At 32.3% G+C, this 20,174-nt stretch overlaps 1 protein-coding gene and 1 long non-coding RNA gene across 3 annotated transcripts in view; both read right to left on the bottom strand.

The window, feature by feature from the left end:
- LOC127872206 (uncharacterized) overlaps positions 1-14,897 on the bottom strand; it is a 30,395-nt gene extending 15,498 nt beyond the window's left edge. The window contains exons 1-18 of the mRNA XM_052415535.1: positions 14,891-14,897; positions 14,268-14,294; positions 12,915-13,050; positions 11,756-11,903; positions 11,202-11,285; positions 10,513-10,677; positions 9,989-10,192; positions 8,621-8,706; positions 8,140-8,203; positions 7,223-7,399; positions 6,472-6,722; positions 5,941-6,100; positions 5,162-5,296; positions 4,588-4,737; positions 3,820-3,912; positions 2,072-2,147; positions 654-859; positions 355-498 (exon numbers count right to left, since the gene is read on the bottom strand). Coding sequence (XP_052271495.1) covers positions 355-498; positions 654-859; positions 2,072-2,147; positions 3,820-3,912; positions 4,588-4,737; positions 5,162-5,296; positions 5,941-6,100; positions 6,472-6,722; positions 7,223-7,399; positions 8,140-8,203; positions 8,621-8,706; positions 9,989-10,192; positions 10,513-10,677; positions 11,202-11,285; positions 11,756-11,903; positions 12,915-13,050; positions 14,268-14,294; positions 14,891-14,897 — 2,313 coding nt within the window. The remainder of the gene's footprint in view (positions 1-354; positions 499-653; positions 860-2,071; positions 2,148-3,819; positions 3,913-4,587; positions 4,738-5,161; positions 5,297-5,940; positions 6,101-6,471; positions 6,723-7,222; positions 7,400-8,139; positions 8,204-8,620; positions 8,707-9,988; positions 10,193-10,512; positions 10,678-11,201; positions 11,286-11,755; positions 11,904-12,914; positions 13,051-14,267; positions 14,295-14,890) is intronic.
- Positions 14,898-17,199: 2,302 nt separating this feature from the next.
- Positions 17,200-19,846, bottom strand: LOC127874069 (uncharacterized). 2 transcript variants are annotated; one of them, XR_008046605.1, is made up of 3 exons: positions 19,832-19,846; positions 17,842-17,874; positions 17,200-17,233 (listed from the first exon to the last, which is right to left on the bottom strand). It is a non-coding gene; the product is annotated as an uncharacterized LOC127874069 (long non-coding RNA). The 2 variants fall into 2 exon arrangements; XR_008046606.1 differs by lacking the exon at positions 19,832-19,846 and adding an exon at positions 18,819-18,833.
- Between the last annotated feature and the right edge of the window lie 328 nt (positions 19,847-20,174).

The following is a 20,174-nucleotide window of genomic DNA, read 5'->3' as shown; positions in this document are numbered from 1 at the left end:
TAGGGTGACTTCAAGCCATTTCAGGTCGACAATGACCCAATGAGCCATACTAGCATTCACAATACCGAAATCACTGCGCGATTACATTAGTATTGATGTCAATGTATGGTATAATGTATGCTAACTGAAAATAGGTTAATTTAAATAAAGTTCGCAAACATTACACCCAATACTCGTTCTTTAAAATATCACATACTAGTGGACAATCTGTTAAAAAGATATCACAATGAAACCTTACTATCACTATTTTGTAAAAAGGTTTTCGGGGTGCCAAAAGAGTCACTCTACCGGGCTTCTAATCAAATAGACAGTAAAATATAAGACAGTTTTGTAGATGAAAGCCAACAATAATACCGTTGTTCCAAGAGACGCAGTGTCACTGGATCGACGTTTACGGACACCTGTAAAGGCACTGACGTCATACTCGACATCAAAACCGTTACAACATGTACAGGATTGCTCCTTTTCTGAAGATACTTTTGTTCCATCACTGTAGTGCTATGAAATTCATACAAAATACAAGCATGTGAAATGTCCCTTTACTTGGGTTTATTGACATCTATGAGTTGTTTTATCTATTGCATATAGAATAACGATTTTATCGTAAAACCATTAACCCTTAAACAAATATTTAACAGAAAATCGATGCTTACCGTGGTAACATTCGTTTTGCATTTGCTTAAGGACGTACATCCGCTTGTGGCGATGGTAAACGCGTTACAGCCGGTCTTCTTCCGGTCACACTTGCCGTCCTTGAGCCCACCACCGCTCAGGCCCGACAGGGTGGGCTTCTGACTGCGGCTCAGGGAGCAGTTCGTCAGCGGGTCGTAGTCCCCGGTGCAGTCGCAGGCGCCTTTGTCTGTACGAGGGTTTAATTAAAAAAAATATATCCAATTGCACTAGTAGGTTTGGCATATAAATCTTTATAACCATTCATTATCAAAATCATTATAGGTAATTACTTAAAATGCGTTACAACACTTTCAAATCAACACAATTACATGTTGTTCGTTTTATTTTATAATCGGTGTGAAGCCAATTATTTATCAAAGGGAAGGGAGGCAACTATAATGTGCATCATGGTTTCCCATTGTAATTATGGAATTTGTTCCCCTTACTGCGATGATTCTTTTCTTTTAAAATGACTTGTTCACAGATGATCGTATTATTTTACAAATGTCATTAAATAAATCCACGAATAAAACTGTAATATTCAGACTAGTCTGAAAGTATAATAACACGGAATTGTGTTTCTCTACCTGGGGTTAGACCCTGAGCATTTTCAATGCAAAAGCTAACCCCCAACCAGTACACTCCGCAGGTTTTTTAATCTAGAGGGTTATGTAAACGGTATGTTGGTAGACAACTTGTTTGCTAAATTTTCGATGAAAAGCATAACACATACTTAAACAAATTTGGCATTCGATTTACGATTATTCATTAACAATTTATAACAAACAAATATTTTTAATTAATATTAATCTTAGAAAGGTGTTTTTACTTGCATTTTTGGAAGTAATGCATATTGTTTTCGAATGTATAAATGTTTTTCAAAATTGTCTTTTTGTCAAACTATGAACAAGTCTGCCTTTAAAGCATTTTGATTTGAATGGTGTTGCTTTTCAATATAAATCACTCAAATGTTATGTTTATAAGTCTGTGCCCAGTTTGTTGTTTAGACTTAATAAAACAGGCTCTTACCCTTAATTACTTTAATTTACCTTTAACAATAGTTCGTTTTTATGAGTGTTTGTTTTGTGGTTGTGTCCTTCATGCTGCGTAAAATTGTTTTGCATGTGTTCATTGGCAATAAATATAGGTACTCCGCTAACAAGACGATTGTCTCTTCTATAAAAAAAATGGAGTTTCACATTGTTTATGTTCCATTCCTCCACTTAATGTATGATTTACCTCGCAAGTAACGCCATATCATGCTGGTAACCTTATTTAGACTTAACATTAAAATGCGTTTGATAAAAATATGTTGCACCGTTACCCCCTTATAAAAAGAAAATGTAGTAAATAACAAACCATTGCATTTCCCATGCCCGTTACATAGTAAATAACAAACCATTGCATTTCCCATGCCCGTTACAGTCGTCGATGCACATTTTCGTTGCCTTATCGAATTGTTCTTTGTATACCTCCTGTAAAACATAAAAAGGAATATATGTAGCGTGTTCTGAGAAAACTGGGCAAAATGCTTGTGCTCAAAGTGTCATCCCAGATAAGCCTGTGCAGTCCGCACAGGCTAATCAGGGACGACACTTTCCGCCTAAACTGGATTTTCGCTAAGAAGAGACATCATTTAAACCAAGAATTCCATAAAATCGGAAATTGTCGTCCCTGATTAGCCTGTGCGGACGGCACAGGCTAATCTGGGATGACAATTAACGCACAAGCATTTTGCCCAGTTTTCTCAGAACACGCCACATATATGTTTCATAGCGTCTGTTTTATGCCAATTGCCAAAGAGAGAGACAGTATCTTTAATTGTGTACACAAGTGTTGAAATGGAACCCAGTTATATTAGTGTCACTGCTTCATGTCAAGAAAGCATCAGCACGTGTTTTAAATGACCAATCCTAATAGAAACGGTTGAATAAATCGTCCATAAAGTTACGGTATCAATTAGGCAAGGTAAAGGATGTTAATAATATTATCTTGAAAACGTTGGTAAATTGATAATTCTTTAAAAACTGTTTAGCATAACTTCTCTAAAGAACTTGGATAGTATAACAGGCACAACATCGCGCATAACTTATAAACATATAGGTTTCCGTTTACATGTATATGAAAATGTATGAGTAAGTGCTTTATCGCATAATTGGTCAACAGGTACCTTTATTTATTTTATGCTTTCCGGTGGTGTGAAGATATATACCAGTGAATAAAAACTGATAATTCACTGTTTCAAACAGTGAAAAATTACAGTAAAAAGGATCAATAATTTCCACTGTTTTACTGTAAAATTACGTCATTTCTTTTTACAAATGACGTCATTATTCCAGCGAAATTCTCAAGTTAAACTCTTTGACAATGTCAATTAAGGGTGGAAAATGCATACAATAAAACGAAAAATGTGTTGGATTCAGTGAAATGCCAATTTTAATTCACTCGTGATCATAGAAAATATTTGTTGTCTATGATCACTTGTCAATTAAAATCGATATTCCACCAAATCCAAACAATATCCTCTATATCTTAGTAACCATAATTAAGTGATTACCAACTTTTATAAGTAAGTAAGTAATTTAGTCGAAAACAGTTCCCGTTTTGCGTTGACATAGCCGTAAAATAGTAACCATAATACTTATTTATAAATCATTAAGAGTGAACAGGAACGATAATAATTAACAAAAATAGTAAAACGTTAATATTAATCGTTTTGTTTTAGCAGCAGCCGTATATACTTAAATAGTAACATTTGATCGTTAAAAATAAGCGTAATACATTAACACTCACCGTATATACATAAACATCAACCTTTTTAAGTTAAAAGTAACTGTAATTCGTTTACAGTAACCGTATATACGTTAACAATATCCGGATGCAGTTTACCAGTCAATATAATATGTTAACAAACACGATAAGTTAACAGTGGCCATAATAGGGCAACAGTAACCGTATATACTTAAGATGTATCCGTAACATGTTTAAAGTAATCTAGATACATTAACATTTACCAAAATGCGTTAACTGTTTCTGTAATAGGTTTACAGTAACCGCGATTTGTTAACAATACTCGTAATACGTCAACTGTAAGAGTATATATGTGAACATGCAACCGTAATATGGTAAAATAAACCGATATAATACCTGCGCTTCCTTGTCCTTTACAAAGGTTGTGACTATTGTGGTCTTCACGGCCCGACAGCTGCCTTGCTGGGCATCGGAAGCGTTCGGATTCAGCTGCAAAGTAAGCAACAGCGTTCTTGTTACGGGTTTCTTTCGTGGTAGATCGTCATTTCAATACAAATGGATATATATATATATATAAATATATATATATATATATATATATATATATATATATATATATATATATATATCTACTGTGTATATACTAAAACCGTATATATATTTTAGAACTGCAACGTTAAAGTAGAGGCGAAAACTATATTATGTTTTTTTCTTCTGAAATTGTATTATTATTGTACATTTTCAAATATATTAATGCATTTAATGCAAATACTATGCATCTTGAATGTTTACGTTAAAAAGTTGTTGCTTATTTGTACCAACACTTTACATGCTTTATATATATATATATTTACCTATTGTAAAATGTTCTAAAATACCCCTGTTGCATAATACACACAATTAAATATACAACTATCGTTTCATCATTTAATATATGATAGGTCGCCGTTCATAGTGGTCATGGTGTCCGTCTAGCGACCAAGAGGTAATGGTTCGATCTCCACTGTGAGAACATTCTTGAGATTTCCCTAAATACACAAAGTACTAGTTCTACCAAGGAAACGGACCGTTTTAATAAGCCTAAGGTTTTATATGCAATCGAGATAAAATATATAGGTTTAAACTAATTTACGATTACCCAATTGTTCATTCCCATGTCCATACCACAAGATCTCTGGCGCAGTCCAAAGAGCTTTTCTCTGTCTTATTTCCAAGTATTGTGATGCCATCCATGCATTCATCTTTTAAGTATGCCTCGCATTTAGCTTTAGCATCGTCTATTTGTGCGGTGGTGTAGTTGGATGGTGTTGCCCTCTACAAAATACGTGGACTGTTAAAACGGATGGTCGAATATTTTTGTTACAAATACAAGCTACTGATCAAGCAACTGAATGACAGCATCCGTATACACATAGCTGCATGTTTGCAAACAAAAAATGTTTTTCAACACGGAATGGGCACACAATATGACAACTCTATTACTGACTAATTACACAAAATAAGAGATAATGTTAAGTATATCAGTTTGTAACTTGTTGGTATGTATTCAACCATATTGCGATGTATTAATTGTTATCCATTGTACACTGCTCATATACACACCAATCATCAATACTAAAAACCGCTCAGCCTTTTCTTATTAAAAATATTTGCATGCATTTAATACTGCAACACGTATCAATAAGCGTCATCGTAGCACTGTTTTTTCACAGGGCGATCTACATCTAATATTGTTTACCTTTTTGCGCTGCAGTTTGTTCATCTCCCTCATTCTACCCAACATCCCCAATCGTTCCGCAATGTCGTCCATGTGCTGGCTATCCACGGACCGCTTCGTCTCTCCAATGATCACCTTCTCCTTGCCAGCGTAGACCTATGGTTTATACACAATATATGTATTGATACAGTACTATACCATAATATATTAAACGGAAAACTTTGACTGTGTCACAAGAACAAAACCTTAGCATTGCACATAAGTGTCCATTTATAACATAACAACACATTAAAGGTCAAATTTATTAACGAAGAATAAACTGAAAACACTGCTACACCTGGAAAAAGAATTATAATTATCGCTTGGTCCTTTATTAATGGTTCATGATTTAAAATAATAATAATAAAAAAAAATGTTTAGAAGCTTCTTAGAGTTGCGATAAACATTTGGAGGATGTGTTTATTAGGCACGGGTTTTAAACTATGTTGGTCGGTCTATAAGAAGCATATTATTACGCTGAAAAACCAAACCATATAAAACAAAACTCGATATTAAAATAAGTAAGAACGTTTTCTTTTAAATTGCTTTGGATATGTAAGTCATGAAAATACGTACACGGTATGCATGATTGAAATAGTTAAGCTATCCGTTACTGGAATAAGTATGTTCACTTAGTACCGGTAAACTACGTAACCCAGAGCATGTTGAAGTAAGGAGTAAGGTAACTAGCCGCCCTCATAAACTGAAATATAAGTTAATGACAAATCCAAACAAGCTTATGAAAGGAACAATCCAAAGACCTTTGACTTTGTGCACGTCTTGTCTTCCTTCCTGTGGCACATTGGTTGACGCAATCCACCCACCAGTGGGCACACGCAGTACTTGGCATTATCGTCCCATGGATTAAGAACGTTATCAAGATTACCATCTTGGGCCAATTTTAATAACGGAATTTCCTCTCTGAAACGACATATGTTAGTTCGCAAAATGCGGCTTGTGTGTGTCAATGCAATTGGCTGGATTTCAACAATAAGCTGCGGAAATTATTTTGAACTCAATCACTAATTGTGTGCAAAGGGTATAATGCTTATATGTTCCAAATTCTTCTAAAATGTACGTTCATCCTTTAAACAAAAGCAAAACAATTTAAACATGTAAACACGTGAACACATATTTACTATATTGTGATATGTATGTGTCTTTGTTTTCTCTCCATAATAATAAAACATAAAACAAAATCCATGTTTCGCTTATTTATATATAAAAAGTACTATTTTTTCGTACATTTCACTAAAAACAATAAATCAATTCGAGCCAGAAATATAACCCACCTCCATGACTCGCTGAAATCGTTCGGGTCTTCGAATGAGAAGAACCAATCCCAGTACCTTTCTCCCTTTGGCACGGTGACAGTACCGTCCCTGTGGGTAAAGTCGTCCTCCCAATCATTGTTGAAGTTACCACAAAGTCCTTCGGTGTCGTCCATGTCGTCAGGAGACGGGAAGATCTGAACGTTCATCGTCTTCCAGAACACGCCCACGTGGTAGTCCACGTTAATCATGGTGCCTTGTGGAAGGTAGAACTAAACAACGGAATGAATGATAAGTGTGACATTCACGCAATTCCACTCAGATTCGTGTTTAACGGTAGGTATAACTAAACACAGCAATGAGTGATACAATGTACTTTCAAGCAAAGATTTCCAAGTATATTCGAATCAATGACATCTTATCCTCATGTCTAGCAGCAGGTGGAACTAAATAACATAATGTGTGATAAGTTCGAATATACATATATGGTAAGTGTGGCATGTTGATATTTTCACCTCGGATATTGCTATATAAATTAAGTAATTTCTGGCACAACGTATCTTGTTGTATGCATCATTCCATAAGGGAATGTGTGATAATTATTACTTCCCACAACTTTAATTGGTATTCAATATTATGTATTTTGAATCATTCGCAATGTTAGATGTCCAAGAAAATTACTGAATGAGTGAATTCATAACTATTCATACAACATTAATTAGTGAAAAGTCGTTCTTATACAGTTTCTCTGAGTAAATGATCCTTCACTTACAGTATGCATGTACCCCGGGAGTTCCCTAACACTCATGATCTTCTCTGTGTTCTGGATCGTCTTGATCATGTGGTATCCCCCACAGTGGTTGATAGCGAACACGTCTTTGCCCGCATTCACCGTCACACCGCATGTACAAGCGCCTACCCCATTGCATATCTCGGTTTCTATTTCGACCTGACAGAGACAAACAATTGAAAATAATCATTATCAAGAACATGCAAAATATATATTTCTTAAAATCTAGATTTTTATAACTAGCTCAACCTTAACCGTTTTTATAAACCCTTTGTACATATGCAGTGCGGCTTCTTCAATTGTTAGACCAGTTTCAGAAACAAAGATCGCCGTTCGTTTTTTTTCACTTAAAGATTTGAATTGAATTGATTGGATAACTAAACTTGCTGTCGTTTTTCACCATTTCACCTTTGGACTCAAGCCCGTTGGCTTATTTGTCAGCAACTTATAAGTTGCGACTAATATTAAAACAACTTCACATTGAACCTTTTCTGTTTCAACTCGCTATAGCCTTTATACATTTTATAATGTATATACTCTCTTTGTTTTATTAGTATAGTTTCAAACTCTATTTGACATGCACATATCGCTGTGACATATCGCGTAGCAACATAAAAATCATACAACAAATAAGGAAATCACAGATAAATAGACATGATTTTAATGTTCACCCATAAGAACTGTTAATATTGCAATTTATCATAAGATACTTGAACTGCAAACCATTAATTTAATTATACAATTTTGTATTCCAGTAATATGTAGTCACGTTTTTTTTCTTCGGTTATAACCGGCGTATAGAACAGAAATATCGGGTTTTCAATAAACCAGAAGTCGTTGAGGATGAAGCAAAATAAGATGACGAAACATGTAAACTAAATTAAGTTGGTATGCATTACCCGAATGGGAAGAGTTTTGTGTTTGTACAGCGTATAGTTCCCTGCCATGTTCAAGCTGAAGTATCTGGAAATGTAAATTTTAGGAAATAATGTATAGTAATATTTTTACTTTTCGTCATTATTTGCCAACAAAAAAATCATGTGTTATTTTCAATTTTATATAGTTTATGAAATAGTGAGCGGTTATAGTAAATAAACCAAGGGATAATATCATATTTAACATTTTCTGGTCTTTTTTGAAAATCAGCGCAACGCATATACACATATTATAACTTGAAGAATCATATAAGAACAGCATATAAAAATATGTGTTGTCCTAAACAGTTTATTCATTTGGTTTTATCTTGCACGAAACCCATTATTTTTCATAGAACAAGTCACTTGCATTGTAAGCAAATAATTAATAATATTGTTTAAATCAGAGAAACAAACGAATGATTCGTTACTAGCACAATGGTTTTTAAATTATAAGTAAACTTACGCCCCGTCGAAGGTTCCAATTCTGGGATCGTTATTTGCGTAACAGTAGTTATGCATCCAGTAGTTTTTGTAGTCTTCGACATGGACCTATCAAACAATGAACTATATTGACTGAATACATTGTAACTAGTTATTGCTTATCTTACAAGTATAATCTTAACAATTAAGTTAAGTACTTTTTGTTGAAATGTGGCGTCCGCTGAACTTCTAACGAAAGAAAAAAACACTGATCGGAACTTATACAACTACACAAACATAAACCTGGTGTTTTAATAAAACTGTTATCCAATTCTAAACAGCGATAACATTATTGACTCAAATAGTAACTCATGCATTTGATTGCAATCATCTCAAGATGTGATATTACGGTGGACAGTTTTATACTTAAACCCTAAAAATTAAAGTCTTTAACAAATGCGTTTTAATAAAAAAAGTATAAACCGCATACTTTGGCGTTTATTATATATTCATTAATGCACTGCACTAGGTGTCGTTTCAAAGCTATTCAAACATGCAATCGCAATCCGTCTGACACGGCCGATTATAAATACGTTTGAAAAATATTTTTTACCTACAAAAGGGTATGTCTTTAACGGTTATAATACTTTTAGGAACTTACTGTTGCTCCTGACATTTTTTTAATTAAGGTGCATAGATAATCAATCATTTTTTCATACAAATTGAATACGATTCTCGTTTTATGAACGTTCTTAATATAACTACATGGAGATACACTAACTGTATAAAGATTATATATCATTTAATCCAATGCAATTTAAGATGCCAGTAGTAAGTTCATACATCACTACATGACTGGTTGACCTAATGTGTCGTGTTCTGAGAAAACTGGGCATAACGCTTGTGCGTAAATTGTCATCCCAGATTAGCCTGTGAAGTCCGAACAGGCTAATCAGTGACGACAATTTCCGCTTTTATGCAATTTCTCGTTTAAATGATGTCTCGTCTTAGCGAAAATCCAGTTTAGGCACAGGCTAATCTGGAATGACACTTTTCGCACAAGCATTATGCCCTGTTTTCTCAGAACACGACACTAATTGGTTTGATTCCTCGACAAAGGGCTAATATTACTAAGATTGAGTAAGTGTCGGAAAAAAACGTGTTTTGCGTATATATTTATAAAAGAAAATCTCAACGCTGAAAATAACATATTATGATTTTATCAGCAGAAATATTTTACATTTAAAGGCGCATTTATAGATTCATATAAAACGTATCACCAAGCGTCAACATGTAAACAAAATATAGCAATCTTCTTGATGTCAAGGCTGTATTTAAGATACAACTAAAGTCCCCGTTTTAAGCATTTTGTCAGTTATTGTGTTCATTGTCAATATGAACGAATTAATACCTTGACTTTCGTATCAAGTTTACAGTTGTCCCAAAATTCATCTACTGTTCCAAAGCCTTCAACCTCCATGGTAAGCGTAAAGTTGTCCTTGAGCTCAAACCAGTTGTTGTTCTTTGTGGTTATCTTGATCGAATTCGTCGAACTGTTTGTTAATTTCGTTGTAGCATTGGCACCCGAAACGACATCTCCGCACATTTTTGTGTGCTGAAAGAAGGAAAATATAATTTCATTAAAATAATTTATTTAGATTATAAGTTTGTAAACGTAAAGGTGGCTTAATTGGATTTTACTGTTCGTTTTATTGTACTGGTTTAGTTCTTATGTTTTAGTTTACATGATTTCTATTTACGTTCCAATGTCAGATACTCGATTGGAAAACATTCTCAACCTTAGAAATACGCTGCTTCTTTGGTTGACTAGGGTCTTACGAGAAGTTGAATAAGATGAAATTAAAAAAAAATACACATGCTTTTATTGGCCGTTTATTTTTCGAAAAAGAAATATCTGTAGACAATGACGCTTACCCGCACGGCAACGGTCGAGTTTTCGCATTTGTAGTCGTCACTTTCATCATACACTTTTACGTTGATTCCACATTGTTTGTCGGGTTGACACAGGATAGGAACGTTGACGGAATATTGGATTTCCGCACTGGCCCCTCGGTTCATAGTTACGTAAGTGGTTTCAATCTACAATAAATAACAAAAAGATATACAAGCATAATGCCTGTTTGTGCGATAATTAGAAACGTGGTTATAATTTTTTTTGTTCGGCGTTACTTCTATGTCAGAAAAGTCCTTTATAGGAGGAGTTTCGGTAAGTACTTTTTAAAAATAAATTTAATACGAAGACCAAATAATAACTTGCATCGTAAAACAGTTGTTAAACTCAATATAAATTCCATCACGGTCTACACATTCAAATGGGTTTGGTAAACAGCTAATTGTTTAATGTTAAAATAACGTGAATTTCTGTGTATTGATGCCGTTAATTACTAAAGTGCATGCTAAAACCAGGTAACACTGATTCAAAATATGAATAACACCACGATCTATTCATTTACATGGGTTTGTTTCAAGACTAAGGATGTTTCATGCAAATGACGTTTTCTATGTATTGAAGCAGTTTCTTAAGGAAACTTAAGTGACTGAGTCATTTAGATACTCACTAAATATTCTCTATGACAAACAATACAGACTAAAACGCAATCTACCTTAATGATGTCCTCATGTTTGCTGGCTACTGCAGGAAGAAGAGCCTTTCCGGTGGAATCAACAACAGTCACTGCACATTTCCACTGAAAAGTAAGTATTTAGTCATTCTTTAGGCCCATCAAATATCCTAGCGGTGGCTCTACAGTCAGCGTTCAATACAGGTTCATGTCAAATGAGTACACTGTTTCGTTAAGTTTATGGGCATATTTACGACTGCATGTTAACCATTTTTAAGACATCCGCGACATTCCAAGTCAATGTGAAAGTTACTGATTCCACATATTTCTTTATGAAGTAAAGCTGAACCAAAATATAATTTTTCCAAGATTTTCATAATTAACACTTGATTACTGCGCTTTACCGCTGCAAATTTGATGTACTAATACAATACGATATTATTAAGTACTGTCAAATATAACGTTTTTTACAGTCATGTAGTCAAATATTGCTCAAATAACACTGTCATATTCAATATTGTGTATAATATAATGATGAAACGGGTTATATTGGGTTTTTAAAATCGGAAGTAGAAAACAATTATACGTGAACGTACCCTGCGATTAATTGCACATGTTTGAGATAACGTTGAAGTTGCGCGATAGGCGACAATAAGAGTGGACACGGATACAGCGTTGAAGCCTGCAACGTTTGCCTTGGATATGCCTGTCTTGTATACCGGGGTTGATACGGCATCCACGTACCTATACCACACACACACACGTATATTATAAAGTAAATGACAAAACGTTTTTGATCAAACGTTGATTGGACTGCCACTTTGAGAAAGGAAACATGTGTCAATACATAAATAAATTAAGGACTTTGTACTAAATAACATTCTTACGTTTTAACTAGTACGTTACATTAAACTATTGTTTTGCGTGAATTTGATCAAGACATGGCAAGAAATATTGATACCATATTGAAAAATTTTGATCAGCCAAAATATAAAACGTACTAATAACATGTCAACTGTCATTTAATATTTGTTCTAAAAAAAAACTTGTTCGAATGTGATGCATTTAAATTTCATAAACAAATTAATGTAAACAAATAGTTTAAACTATAGATTGAAAACTTTATTGTTATCATGTCTAAATTTCAAACAATGATACTAGACATAGGTAGGCAGGACATATTCGTTGGATAAAATAGCCAGATATATAATAAACTGGCATCTAGCTATATTAAAACGAGTATATACGATTTCATATAAACATTTAAGTCTCGAAACTTTAAACAACATATGAATACGGCCGAAGAATATTAAAACTATAATTAAAAGATTGTTATATGTCATCGAAACAATCAATTACTGTCTACTTCATTGACATTTTAACGATAAGTTAGCGCCTACACCGACACGTTGACTAGTATTTGTTTAAGAACCAAAAGTGTGTCTGTGTATCGTATGACCATATCGGCATAGACTGAACGGCAATTCCAAACATTGCACATGTCTTGTGTACGCGAAGGAATTTTCATTTGTAAATCAAAAAGTAATTTGCAAATAAATAAAACATTTGTCGTTTATTTTCTGCAATTACTTTTTCTGAACTTGCAGTCTAGTATATGTTTTAAAAAAAGTAATTAGATCGCATATACTCGCTTTAATTTCCAGCTAATAACAATTTGTATATTGATCAGATTGGTTAGATGTTTACATATTTAGTAAATAAAATGTCATTAACATAAATTAATCAGATACACACCATCCCACAAAATAGTACTGCGTTTCATTCTTGTTTTCAAACAGGCATTCTGCAAACGACTTGTACGATCCATCAGTTTGCTGTTTGTAGGTCCATTCAAGATCGACATCCACCGGGGAAATCGGAACCGGTATACCTGACAAGTAACATCATATTCTTAAAACATTCGGCCCAATATTTAAACTTGGATATATCACCTCTACTGACATCATTATTCATGTAGAACATTGTATTCTTTAGTATAAGAATGGGTTGATGAAAAAGGGCCCTGATGTTTTCTTTAATATTTCGAAACAAAAGATTTCAAGATGGTTATCTGAGTTTCCACAAGAAACATTTTCTTCGACCATTATAATGATGCATCATGTCACAATTGCAAATGTAACGCCTTTCTTAGAGACCTTCTTAAAATTCATTTAAGTGCAAAGATATTTTAATACAGTTTGTAGTATCACCTTTTCATACTCACCTTAACACGACAAATAAGAAAATTCATGCGAAATTCTAGTAAACACTCACACACATAGTACTTAATATTACTTACAACAAACATTAGAATTGAAAGCCTGCATTGTAGACAAAATATTTATTCATCAAGACTACACAGCACGTCTGAATCGAATTTATGTAAATAAAGTATTATGAATATAACAAAAAACACAGCACACCAGTATTTATAAGTAATGTATATTACTTATAAAGAGTATGTATTACTTAGGTTTATATTGTGTAAGCCGTATGAGTACATCGAAAATAACTTTCATACAGAAATAGTTCAGATCTTTGTTTTAATATTCAAAATTATGCAGTTCTTGAATAAAACATATATTGTTCAAATGTGTTAAACGGGCTATAACCTACGTGGGAACTGAAATAGCTCCCACAGTTTATGGTCAATTGTTAACAGATTATTTGAATTTAAAAAAGACGATTGTATATGGATTAATTTTCATTACTTATAATACTTATGTATTATTTGGGAACTTATTTTTTGTAAAGCATACCAGTAAATTGTTTTGTTTTAACATATGGCGTTTTCTGTACAATTCTACACAAACGTGTTCAAGATGTTCTTCCGATTTTCACATGAACAATTTTATTCGTCGCTGAGTATGCATGTCAGATGACACAATTACAATGTTTACACACACAAGTGTGCCTGTCCTAGAGACCCTCTCAAAATTCTTTTAAGGGACTCAATACGTTAATTACAAGAATTAACGCGACGAATAAGTAAATGTGTTTTTGAAGAAACATACATTTTTTTCGTGTTTGGTTTGTATATTAGAACAATTCCGTTATTACTTTATTTATTTTAACAGTTAAAGTTTACATTAAACGTGTCATATTAACCTGTCATAGTCGGTCCGGGTGTCCAGCCTGAAAATAGGAAAATCATCATCAGCATTATATCAAGTACTATCCCAAGTATCAAATAGTTAATCTCAATGTTATGATGATTTTTAGTTGTTAATTCGTATTCATGCAAAATTACAGTAAACACTCACACACATAGTACTTAATTTTAATTGCAAGAGAATTGTGGGTCAGCATTGTGGACAAGATATTTATTTATCAACAATACACGGTAAGTCTGTATATAATTAATATAAATACATTGTTAGTAATATCAACAAAACATGGTCAATCTCACTATGTATATATTTATTAATGAACAATACTTATAATTTGTATGTTTTTCTAAGGTAGATATTTTTGTTAGCCATAGGAGTAAATCGAAGATTATTTTCATACAGAAAAAGTTCAGAAATTTGTTTTTATATGCAACATTATGCAGTTCTTAAATAAAAGATAAATTGTTCAAATATGTTTATCGGGCAATTACCTACGTGGGAACTGTTATAGCTACCATAGTTTATGGTCAATCGTTTACATAATTGTTTAATATCAGAAATATCCGATGGTAAATGGATGTATCATACAATAAATGTTAGCTGTAAACGTATTATCGTTACCTGTCATATCTGATCCGTCTGTCCAATTGCCTGCAAAATAATGGTTAAATCATAATCAGCATTATCTCAAGTTTTATCCTAAGTCTGAAGTATCTTAATGCCATGATAATTGTTCGTTTTCAAATCATCAACAAGCAAAAGTCTAGTTTACACTCATACAAATATAACTTTCTAATACTTACAAAAACAAATTGAATGTTGGACATGCATTGTAGACAAGAGATAGATTTTTCAATATTACAGGTCATGTCTGTAAAAAATTAATGTTCATTACTTATAATACTTATGAATTACTTGGGTACTTATTTTTTGTAAAGCATACCAGTAAATTGTATTTTTTAACATACGTCGTTTTCTGAAAATATCAATACAAACGTGTTCAAGATATTATTTTGAGTTTTCACAATAAACATGTTCTTTGTCCCTATGTATGCATGCAAAATTTCACAATTACAAAGTTTAAACATCAAATTGCGTCTGTCCTAGAGACCCTCTCAAAATGTCTTTCAGGAAATCGATAATTTAATAAAGTTTGTACTATCACCTATTTATACAAGAATTAAAAAGACAAATACGTTAATGTGTTTGTGAGGAAATATTCATTTTGTTTCGTTTGTGGTTTGTATTTAGAACGATTCAGTTATCACTTTCCTCTTTACTATATTTCTTTAACAATGAAAGTGTACTTTAAACGTGTTATCTTTACCTGTCATATTTGTTCCGGGTGTCGTCCAATTGCCTGTAAACAGTCAAATCATCATCATCATTATATCAAGTACTATCACAATATCAAGTATCTTAATTGTATGATAATTGTTAGTTTGGAATTCGTATACATGCGAAATTCTAGTTAACACTCACACACATAGAACTTAATATTACTTACGAAATACGTTCGAATTAAACGCCTGCATTGTAGGCAAGATATTTATTCATCAACAATACAAGCACGTCTGTATAAAATACATATAAATAAATTGTTAGGAATATCAACAAAGTATGGTATGTCTGTTAATAAATAATGTACATTATTAACTTTAAGTATGTATTCACATTAAACGTGTCATATTTACCTGTCATATTCGGTCCGGGTGTCCAGCCTGAAAACAGAAAAATCGTAATCAGCATTATATCAGGTACTATCCCAAGTATCAAGTATCTTAATGTTATGATGAGTGTTAGTTCTGAATTCATATTCATACGAAATGCTAGTAAACACTCACCCACATAGTGCTTTCTATTACTTACAAACTACATTACATTTGTGGTCCAGCATTGTGGACAAGATATTTATTTATCAACAAATCACGGCACGTCCGTATATAATTAATATAAACACATTGTTAGGAATATCAATAAAACATGGTATATATGTTTATAATTAATGTGCATTATTAACAATGAGTATTTATTACTAAGGTATATATGTTTGAAAGCCATATGATTAATCGAAGATTGCTTTCATACAGAAATAGTTAAGATGCTTTTTTAATGTGCAAAATTATGCAGCATTCGAAAAAGATAGATAGTATTCAATCGCGTTAAACGGCCTATTATCTACTGTGAAACCACAGTTCATGGACAATTGTTTACAGATTTTTTTCTTTTCTTTTTGCTTGTAAATGGATTTATCATAAAATGAATGTTAACTGTAAACGTGTTATCGTTACCTGTCATATTTGATCAATATGTCCAATTGCCTACAAACAATGAGCAAATCATAATCGGCATGATCTTAAGTTCTTTCCCAAGTCACAAGTAGCTTAATGTTATGATAAGTGTTCGTTTTCAAATCACCAACCTGCAACATTATAGTGACACCCATACTAAATCTACTTTCTAACACTTATAAAATGCATTTGAATGTTTGACCTGCATTGTAGGCAAGATATTAATTTATAAACATTACATGGTATGTCTGTTTATAATTTATGTTCATTATAACAATACTTAGGTATTATCTAGGTATATGTGTTTTATAAAGCATACCATAAAATATGTTTTAACATATGGCGTGTTCTTTACATTTATACAAAAGCATGTTCAAGATGTTATTTGGAGTTTTCTTCAGAAAATATTTTCTTCGTCCGTATATTTGCATGTAACATGTCACAAATAGATACTTTCATCAAGTTTGTAGCATCCCCTCATCATGCTAGAATTAAAGCGACAAATAAGAAAATGTGTTTGTTAGGTAATATAAATTTTATTACGTTTATAGTTTGTATTTTAGAACGATTCCGTTATCACTTTCCGCTTTACTATATTTCTTTTGACAGTTACAGTTTACTTTAAACGTGTTATCTTTACCTGTCATATTTGGTCCGGGTGTCGTCCAATTGCCTGTAAACATGCAAATCACCATCAGCATTATACTATCTATTAAGTACTATCTATTAAGTACTATCTATTAAGTACTATCCATTAAGTACTATCTATTAAGTACTATCTATTAAGTACTATCTATTACGTACTATCTATTAAGTACTATCTAATTAACGTAAATAAATCATGAATATCACCAAAACATGACACGTCTGTATAAAATAAATGTACATTACAAATAATGAGTATGTATTACTAAGGTATATATTGGGTAAGCCATAGGAGTAAATCGAAGATTACTTTCATACAATGATTGTTCAGAAACGTGTTTTAATATTCAAAATTATGCAGTTTTGTAATATAATATATTATTGAAATGTATTTGACGGGCTATTACCAACGTGGGAACTGTTATAGTTCCTACAGTTTATGATAAATTTTTAAGAATTTGAAAAATATCGGCTTATCAATGGATTTATCATGCAAATTATGTTAACTGTAAACGTGCTATCTTTACATGTCATATTTCGTTTGTGGTTTGTAATTTAGAACGATTTCGTTATCACTTTCCGATAAACCATATTTCTTTTAACAGTGAAAGTTTACTTAAAACGTGTTATCTTTACCTGTCATATTAGGTCCGGGTGTCGTCCAATTGCCTGTAAATAGGCAAATCAGTATCAGCATTATATCAAGTACTATCCCAAGTGTCAAGTTTCTAAATTTTATGATAATTGTTAGTTTTTGTTTCTTCGTATTCTTGCGAAATTCTAGTAAACACTCACACACATAGTACTTAATATTACTTACAGCAAACATTAGAATTGAAAGCCTGCATTGTAGACAAAATATTTATTCATCAAGACTACACAGCACGTCTGTATCGAATTTATGTAAATAAAGTATTATGAATATAACATAAAACACGGCGCATCAGTATATATTAGTAATGCATATTACTTATAAAGAGTATGTATTACTTAGGTTTATATTGTGTAAGCCGTATGAGTACATCGAAGATACCTTTCATACAGAAATAGTTCAGAACTTTGTTTTAATATTCAAAATTATGCAGTTCTTGAATAAAACATATATTGTTCAAATGTGTTAAACGGGCTATAACCTACGTGGGAACTGTAATAGCTCCCACAGTTTATGGTCAATTGTTAACAAATTATTTGAATATAAAAAAAACATTGTCTATGGATTAATTTTCATTACTTATAATACTTATGTATTATTTGGGAACTTATTTTTTGTAAAGCATACCAGTAAATTGTTTTGTTTTAACATATGGCGTTTTCTGTACAATTCTTCACAAATGTGTTCAAGATGTTCTTCCGATTTTCACAAGAACAATTTTCTTCGTCTCTGAGTATGCATGTCACAAGACACAATTACGAAGTTTACACACACAAGTGTGCCTGTCCTAGAGACCCTCTTAAAATTATTTTAAGGGAATCAATACGTTAATTAAATTTGTAGTTTCAACCTTTGAAGAAACATACATTTTATTTCGTTTTTGGTTTGTATATTAGAACAATTCCGTTATTACTTTATTTATTTTAACAGTTAAAGTTTACATTAAACGTGTCATATTTACCTGTCATATTCGGTCCGGGTGTCCAGCCTGAAAACAGGAAAATCATCATCAGCATTATATCAAGTACTATCCCAAGTATCAAATAGTTAATCTTAATGTTATGATGATTTTAAGTTGTTTATTCGTATTCATGCAAAATTACAGTAAACACTCACACACATAGTACTTAATATTAATTGCAAGAGAATTGTGGGTCAGCATTGTGGACAAGATATTTATTTATCAACAATACACGGTAAGTCTGTATATAATAAATATGAATAAATTGTTAGGAATATCAACAAAACATGGTAAATCTCACTCTGTATATAATAATTAATGAACAATACTTATAATGAGTATGTTTTACTAAGGTAGATATTTTTGTTAGCCATAGGAGTAAATCGAAAATTACTTTCATACAGAAAACGTTCAGAATTTTTTTTTAATATTCAAAATTATGCATTTCTTGAATAAAACATATATTGTTCAAATGTGTTAAACGGGCTATAACCTACGTGGGAACTGTAATAGCTCCCAGAGTTAATGGTCAATTGTTAACAGATTATTTGAATATAAATAAAAAATTGTCAATTTTTAATTTTTATTACTTATAATACTTATGTATTATTTGGGAACTTATTTTGTGTAAAGCATACCAGTAAATTGTTTTGTTTTAACATATGGCGTTTTCTGTACAATTCTACACAAACGTGTTCAAGATATTCTTCCGATTTTCACAAGGACAATTTTCTTCGTCTCTGAGTATGCATGTAACATGACACAATTACAAAGTTTACACACACAAGTGTGCCTGTCCTAGAGACCCTCTCAAAATTCTTTTAAGGGAATCAATACGTTAATTAAATTTGTAGTTTCAACCTTTTCAAACAAGAATTAACGCGACGAATAAGTATATGTGTTTTTGAAGAAACATACATTTTATTTCGTTTTTGGTTTGTATATTAGAACGATTCCGTTATTACTTTATTTATTTTAACAGTTAAAGTTTACATTAAACGTGTCATATTTACCTGTCATATTCGGTCCGGGTGTCCAGCCTGAAAATAATAAATAATGTACATTTTAACTATAACTATGTATTTAAATTAAACGTGTCATATTTACCTGTCATATTCATTATTTCTAATTATGTGCGCAATCTTCAATTGGCCCATTTTTCCGCTTCCAAATAAAGTATAAAAATCATTTTATTCTTAGTAGTGTTAAATAGGAAGATAGAAATGGATCATTGATTTATTTAGGTAGTAAGACTTTGCATTTCATTAACATCTAAACATGGAACGAAAACTTAATTTGTTTAAATGAAAAGCAGCCATGTAGCATGGTGTTTAAGCTGAACTATTAACACTTAAA

The sequence above is a fragment of the Dreissena polymorpha genome, chromosome 3 (genome assembly GCF_020536995.1).
Source record: "Dreissena polymorpha isolate Duluth1 chromosome 3, UMN_Dpol_1.0, whole genome shotgun sequence".
NCBI lineage: Eukaryota > Metazoa > Mollusca > Bivalvia > Myida > Dreissenidae > Dreissena > Dreissena polymorpha.
This window is presented reverse-complemented; position numbering and strand designations above follow the sequence as displayed.